Genomic DNA, 7500 nt, shown 5'->3' with positions numbered 1-7500 from the left:
GTTTGTGTGTGCGTGTGTTCCAGCACCTTGCGCGCACGTGCCGCCGTCTCCTCGTCCAGCTGTGTGAGGAGCTGTGCGCGCTCGCGGCTGTGCTGGATCAGCAGGTCAGTGTAATCATGGAGGAACTGCTGGAGCTGCAGCTGAGAGGAGCTGCTGAACACCTGCTGCTGCTGACGCCTGTGCTCACACACCTGCACACACACACACACACACACACACACACACAGTGGAGTATTGTTACAGTCAATAGCAACACAATACCCCCCCAACACACACACACACACACACACCTTCTCTGAGAGGATCTGCCGTCTCCTCTTGATGATGTCACAGCGGATGGCTCTGCGCTCACGCTTCACACACTCCTCCAGATCCTGTTTGATGCGCAGAATCTCCAAACGCACATTAGAACACTGCTGAGGGACACTAACCACACACACACACACACACACACACACACACACACACACACACACACACACACACACACACACACACACACACACACACTAAAACCATGTACTGTACATGTGAACATTGAACACACATGCTTTGAGTTGTATGTGTATGTGTGTGTGTGTGTGTGTGTGTGTATAACCCATGTGTGTGTGCGTTCTCCATGTATGTGTGTGTTACCTATCTGTCTGTCCTTAGTGTGCGTGTGTTACCCGTGTGTGTGTGTGTTCTCTTTGTGTGTGCTACCTGTGTGTTTCCCATCTGTGTGTGTGTTATCCGTGTGTGTCATCAGTGCGCGTGTGTGTGTGTTACCCATGTGCGCGTGTTGTCAGTGTTCGTTACCCGTGTGTGTGTGTGTCGTCAGTGTGCGCTTGTGTGTTACCCGTGTGTTTGTTGTCACTGCGTGTGTGTGTGTAACCCGTGTATATGTGTCGTCAGTGTGTGTGTGTGTGTGTTACCTGTGTGTGTGTTCTGCGCTGCTGCTGAAGGCGTCGCTCGTCACACTCTGTAGACTCTGTAAACTCTGCAGCAGGAAGCGGCGGTGGGCGTGTCTCTCTGCCAGCTGAGCTCTCTGATTGGCCAGAAGGACATCAAGCACCTCCTCCAGAGTATCCTGTGAAGGAGCACACACACACACACACACACACACACACACACACACACACACACACACACGTGTGAGCAGATGTGCAGCGCAGCAGCTCTGGCTCAGGGCAGTGGTGTTCACCTGGCAGGTGTAGTACTGCAGCAGCAGCTGGTGGGCGGAGCTCTCCTCCACCTGTCCGCTCCGCCTGGCCTCCTCCAGCTCCTCCACCCAGATCCTGTGCAGCTCGTCCCGCCGCTGCAGCGCCTGCTGTCTGAGAGTGTGTGCAGACGCGCGCTGATGCCGGAACTGCAGACGTCTGCGCACACACCCCTGCTCCACCCGCTGCAGCTGCTCCAGCCACACACGCACCTCCTGCGCCTCCTGCTGCACACACACGCACAAACACACACACAGTCAGACTACCCAAAACACTAACAGCCAATCAGAACACATCCTGCCTGTGTGTGTGTGTGTGTGCGTATGTGTGTGTGTGAGTGTTTGTGTGTGTGTGTGTGTGTGACCTGTGTTGTGCAGTGTTGGCTCAGCTCCTCCGCCTGCTCCTCCTCCTTCAGGTGTGTGCGCTGCAGCTCCTCCATCTCCTCCTGTGTCTCCGCCTTGCAGTGCTCCATCAGCTCCTCCACCCGCTGCGCCCGCTGCTCCTCCACCTTCCCCTCCACCGCCTCCATCTGCCCCCGAAGGACCCCCAGCAGCCGCCGCTCGCTGCCCCCCGACAGGCGGCCCTCAGCATGGGCAGTGGACAGCAGAACACACACCACAGCCCTGAAGAGCTGCACGCGCACACACTCCTGCGCCCGCGCCGCACGACATACACACGACCACAGCACGCTGAACACACACACACACACAAACACACACACACACACAGACATTTATATATGTATAGAGGCAGAGAGAGACACACACACACACACACACACACACCTGTCGAGCGCTTGATTCATGTTCTGTGGATCCTCCAACAACACAATATCCACAAACTTGTCTTCAAACTCCGCCTCCTCGTTGGCTAATGCAGTGATGTCACTTTCTCCCCCGTCTGGCTCCGCCTCCTCATCAACACCGCTCCTCTAGAAATGAGCAGAGTCAGTCAGACGCAAACACTGAAGGAGACAACACGACACGACACAACACAACACGACACGACACAACACGACACAACACAACACAACACGACACAACAGATAACAGATGATGATGATGACAGACCGTCAGTGCAGCACGGCGCCGCATCCGTCTGCAGAACAGCACCACAGCAGCCAGAGTGAGGAGGAGGAGGAGGAGGAGGAGCAGACACACACGCACACCTGTCTGAACACACACACAAGAAGGAGATTACTGCATATGTATAAAAATGTGTGTGTGTGTGTGTGTGTGTGTGTGTGTGTGTGTGTGTGTGTGTGTGTGTGTGTGTCTGAGTGTTTACCTGCTCAGGTGTGTTCACCATCAGGGTGAAGTTAGCCTCCACTGGACCAAACAGGTGAATATCATTCTGGAACACAAGTGTGTGAATTCATGAAGCGCAGGTGTGTTTGTGAGACAGACAGGTGTGTGTGTGTGTGTGTGTGTGTGTGTGTTTACCTGTGTGGTGTTGGAGAAGGTCAGGAACGCTGGTAGATTCAGAGCCTGGTCTGTGTTTGCTTTCACACTCATTCTGTACAAAACCACAAACTGAGAGCCAGCTGCACACACACACACACACACACAGAGCATAGTGAGTTATGTGTGTGTGTGTGTGTGTGTGTGTGATCTGCTGTGCTTGTGCAGTGTAGTGTGGAGATCAGCACAGGTCAGTCACTGACACGACTCAGGCTGTTCTATGTGTGTGTGTGTGTGTGTGTGTGTGTGTGTGTACCTGTCAGTGTGTCGCTGCTGAAGGTCTGGTATTCGCCCTCCTGCAGGTGTGTGTGTGTGTGTGAGTGTGTGTGCACTAGTGTAAGCTCAGACACAGAGTCGTGGATGCAGAGCTGCCAGAGGTCGTGACCTTCCTCAGGGTTGCTGACCAGCAGGGTCACGCGCAGATCTCCACCTGCGTCCAGCTGAAACACACACACACACAACATGAACACACACTAGCAGAGAACACACACTCACATAGAGAACACACACCTGAGCGCACTTGATGAATGAGACTCCAAACGCTGAAGACGTCTCCCCTGCCATCTGTGTGAAATCACACACACACACACACACACACACACACACACACACACACACACACACACACACACATCAGCAGTCTGTCTCTCCACACACAGATGACAGAACAGTTGAATGACTGACAGATGTCACCACACGTCATACCTGATGGGGCGTGTGTCTGACTCTCTGCCTCGCCCACTGACCATATAAGGCGTGGGGGGCGGCGCCTAAGAGCGCATCCTCTTTATAAGGCTGAGGAGAGCCGCCTGCTCCCCACTCTGAAAAGCAGAGAACCAGCCTGTAGATCTTTCCTTACAACATCATCAACACACACACACACACACACACACACACACACACACACACACACACACACACACACACGAGGCCTTAAAGGAGCATTAGAGATCATCTTAAGGAGGAAACCTGTGCTGGTGTAGTCCTGCTCGGGGTGTGTTGTGGTTGTGTTGAGCGCATCTTCAGTTCGCGCGCAGAGCAGCACCGAGAGCGCAATCACGACACTCGCGCGCATTTCAGCAGAGTCCTCGCAGCGCCGTTTCTCTCCGCGCCTCACATCAGCGCACGGCCGCTTTCAAACGCTGCAGATGACGGAACAGTGTGAATCTCTCGTTACCGGATGCGGAGAGGAGCGCGGTGCTGCTGTTTTTTCCATTTCCGTTTTGTGCACGCAACTTTTCCAAAAGTTGTAAACTGTGGGAAGCCCCGCCCCCTTGCGCACTTCTGATTGGCCCAGAGATCAACATTCCTCAAGCGAGGCGGCGCTTCTATTGGCCGCGAGCGCTGCCAGTCAAAAGTAAGAGAAGAACAGTCGCAGAAGCGCGGAGAGCGGCGGATTCAGGGAGATGCTCGGTAACGCGTCGTCGGACTTCTGCTCCAGCAGTGTGAGGGTGGAGGTCCGGCCCGTGCTGCTGTGGGCTCCGGTAACCGCCGCCGCGCTCTCCGGTGTCTGTGTGGCGCTCGTCATCGCGGCGCTGCTGTGCGCTTGTCACCGGAAGCGGCTGCTGGACATCCGAACACTGGTAAACACACACACACACACACACACACACACACACACACACACACACACACACACACTCACACACACTCACACACACTTATCAAACTTAAATTATTTAGTGTCATGTTTAGGTTTACAACAACACATTCCGAAGAAGAGACAAAAACAAGACAGCTAATCATTAATTAATCACTGCTGATCACTCTAATGATGGTGAAGATGATGATGATGATGATGATGATGAAGATTATGTTGATGGTGATGATGATGTTGATGGTGAAGATGATGATGGTGAAGATGGTGAAGATGGTGAAGAGGATGTTGATAGTGATGATGATGTTGATGGTGATGACGATGATGATGATGGTGAAGATGATGATGGTGAAGATGATGATGGTGAAGATGGTGAAGATGATGATGGTGAAGATGGTGAAGATGATGATGGTGAAGATGGTGAAGATGATGTTGATGGTGATGATGATGATGATAGTGATGATGATGATGATGATGATGAAGAGGATGGCAGTGATAAAGATGATAGCGGTAGTGACGGAGGTGGTAATGATGATGATGATGATGATTCACAGCAAACGTGTGTGTGTGTGTGTGTGTGTGTGTGTGTGTGTGTGTGTTAGTGTACAGGAGTGTGTCACCGGCTGCAGGATCAGACTGTGGGGGTCAGTGAGAGTGCTGCAGCGCCCCCTGCTGATGGAGATGTATGTACTGTATGTTCACTGCAACACACACACACTCTCATGCTCATCTGCTGTGTTTATAGCCTGTCTGTACTCTTTAATTAACTGTGAATAAACATACACACACACACACACACAGCTGTCATTATTTCCACATCACCGTGTGTGTTTCACCATGGTAACTCTGCTGTCGTCAGGAGCCGCCGCGGATGCTGAGCAGTGATGTGGCGGCGTTCGCTCTGAAGGCCAGAGTGGTGTATCCCATCAACCAGAGACACAGAGTGAGTGCTGACCTCCAGCCGGACACATGACCACCATGCTGCTGCTGACACGAGTGTGTGTGTGTGTGTGTGTGTGTGTGTGTGTGTGTGTGTTTGATGAATGTTAGCCGCTAGCTGATGGAGCCTCGAACCCTTCCCTTCATGAGCTGCACAAACGCCAGACTCCGCCCAGCCTGGACTCCGCCTCCTCGCTGACTGATGATTGGCTGAGCCAGGAGAGGGGTGATGAAGATGATGATGATGATGACAGCAGTCAGTTCATGTCGTCTAAAACACACACCAGCCACATGTTCAGGAGAGTCCAGCATTACGCTCAAACCCCCTGCCACTCACGGTCAGTCAAACACACACACACACACACACACATATATATATACACATACACAAACACACACACATATATATATATATATACACACACACACACAAACAAACAAATATATATACACGCACGCACACACACACACACACACACACACACACACACACATATATACACACACAGACACAGATGCGGTTCTGCAGTGTTGCCAGTTGCAGATGACAGCAGCTCTCTTGCCTCAGTCAGTGTTGATGTGACAGAAGAGCACAGCAGAAGAAGAGCTGTCAGTGCAGACGGTCAGAAGTGTGTGTGTGTGTGTGTGTGTGTGTGTGCAGGGTCAGTTTGCTGAGTTTGACTCTACAGGAACTACGAATCCATACAGCACATCTCCAACAGCAGAAATACAAGGTAACACACACACACACACACACACACACACACACACACTGTCTGTGCGTGTCATCCCTGAGTGTTGTGTAAGTTGAGGGCTGATGCAGAGCTCAGGTATGAGTGTGAGCGCAGCTGCTGTGACGAGTGTCTCAGACTCTCGCTGTGGGGTCACACACTCCTCCTCCGCCTGCAGTGTGTGTGTGTGTGTGTGTGTTCTCTGGTTGTTCTGCAGATGTTCCTGCGCGCGCTGTGTGTGTTGCTGAGTGGGACAGAGAACACAGAGCTCATACAGCAGCAGCAGCAGGAGGTGAGGTGACACACACACACACACACACACACACACACACACACACACACACACACACACACACACAACTGACACCTGTCTCACACCTAGACTGAGCACCTGTTCACTTTGCAGGAGGTGGAGTCTCTGCTGAGGGGCGTGTCTGTGGATGTGGGGGTGGAGCCACACACAGTCATGTGTTCAGTGGAGGAGGAGGAGCAGACAGGCAGAGAGCAGCTGCAGCGCTCAATGCAGACGGTACACACACACACACACACACACACACACACACACACAGAGCAGCTGCAATGTGTTCATATATGCGATGTGTGTGTTCATATATATATATATGTGTGTGTGTGTGTGTGTGTGTGTGTGTTCAGGCGGTGAGCTTTGCTCAGCAGCTGCAGCGTCTCCTCCAGGATCTCCAGCGCAGCGGTGTGTGTGAGGAACTGCAGCGTGGTGTGCTGGTGTGTGTGCGGACGGTGGAGGATGCGCTCGCAGAGCTGCAGGAGAGTGTTCTACAGGTGTCTCACACACACACACACACACACACACACACACACACACACACTCCTTCTGAACTCACACTAATGCTGCTGATTGGCAGATGCTGCTGGACCGCTTCCTGTGCTGGCAGGAAGTGTCAGACAGCCTGAAAGAGAGGACCGCCCTCCTCAAGCAGGAGGCGGAGCTAATGCTTAAAGCTGCTGGCCAATCGGTGGAGTCGCTGGGAGCTGATGGACAGCAGAGTGTGTGTGTGCTGGAGGCTGCAGTTCGTGAGGCTCTGGAGAAATGCACTAATGGTACACACACACACACACACACACACACACACACACACACACACACACGATCAGTTCAGCAGTGTGTGTTGTAGGTGTACAGTTCTCTCTCCAGTAAGTGTAGGGGAATCAGACACACTGCACACGGGTTATCAGGTATCAGACGGCTGGATGCTGGATCAGCTGCGTCTCACTGATGCATTAAGTGCTTCATTCACACACACACACACACACACACACACACACACACACCGGCTGCGCAGACGCCGTGTCACAGTATCGTCATGAGTTACTCTGAGGTGGACATGCTCAGTGCTGCGGAGGGTTGGTGAGGTCTGGCTCTGTGCTCAGAGTAGATGATGAGCTGGATCAGTGCAGGACCGATCATCATCAGCTGGACATGATGCAGTGTAATATTGCCCACTCTGACTCGCCATATTACTCTGACATTTATTCATATTCATATTGTATTATACAGAGCTGCCTGCCTGACCGAGTGTGTGCTGGAGCATATGAGC

The 7500-nt window shown here is 52.5% G+C and overlaps 1 protein-coding gene and 1 long non-coding RNA gene across 16 annotated transcripts in view; one reads left to right on the top strand and one right to left on the bottom strand.

Moving 5' to 3' along the window:
* Positions 1–3879, bottom strand: part of LOC110440195 (limbin) — a 7586-nt gene extending 3707 nt beyond the window's left edge. For 7 of the 12 annotated variants that reach the window (XR_012390094.1, XR_012390095.1, XR_012390102.1 and 4 more), the window contains exons 1-13: positions 3629–3879; positions 3365–3480; positions 3170–3223; positions 2916–3099; positions 2642–2742; positions 2487–2552; positions 2270–2371; positions 1985–2130; positions 1564–1888; positions 1184–1423; positions 915–1069; positions 291–426; positions 27–191 (exon numbers count right to left, since the gene is read on the bottom strand). This is a non-coding gene — a long non-coding RNA (limbin). Of the gene's footprint in view, positions 1–26; positions 192–290; positions 427–914; positions 1070–1183; positions 1427–1563; positions 1889–1984; positions 2131–2269; positions 2372–2486; positions 2553–2641; positions 2743–2915; positions 3100–3169; positions 3224–3364; positions 3481–3628 lie in introns of all 12 variants that reach the window. The other 5 variants (XR_012390093.1, XR_012390096.1, XR_012390098.1 and 2 more) reach the window with 1 other exon arrangement.
* Positions 3475–7500, top strand: part of evc (EvC ciliary complex subunit 1) — a 9968-nt gene continuing 5942 nt past the window's right edge. For 2 of the 4 annotated variants that reach the window (XM_073922390.1, XM_073922389.1), the window contains exons 1-9: positions 3475–4242; positions 4859–4939; positions 5116–5199; positions 5307–5533; positions 5857–5929; positions 6144–6218; positions 6333–6455; positions 6581–6724; positions 6808–7003. In XM_073922390.1, coding sequence (XP_073778491.1) covers positions 6938–7003 — 66 coding nt within the window. In that variant the 5' untranslated portion in view covers positions 3475–4242; positions 4859–4939; positions 5116–5199; ... (4 more) ...; positions 6581–6724; positions 6808–6937. Of the gene's footprint in view, positions 4243–4858; positions 4949–5115; positions 5200–5306; positions 5534–5856; positions 5930–6143; positions 6219–6332; positions 6456–6580; positions 6725–6807; positions 7004–7500 lie in introns of all 4 variants that reach the window. The other 2 variants (XM_073922391.1, XM_073922388.1) reach the window with 1 other exon arrangement.

Source organism: Danio rerio, chromosome 14 (assembly GCF_049306965.1).
Source record: "Danio rerio strain Tuebingen ecotype United States chromosome 14, GRCz12tu, whole genome shotgun sequence".
Lineage (NCBI taxonomy): Eukaryota > Metazoa > Chordata > Actinopteri > Cypriniformes > Danionidae > Danio > Danio rerio.
The sequence above is the reverse complement of the archived record's forward strand: the minus strand, read 5'-3'. Positions and strand labels throughout refer to the sequence as shown.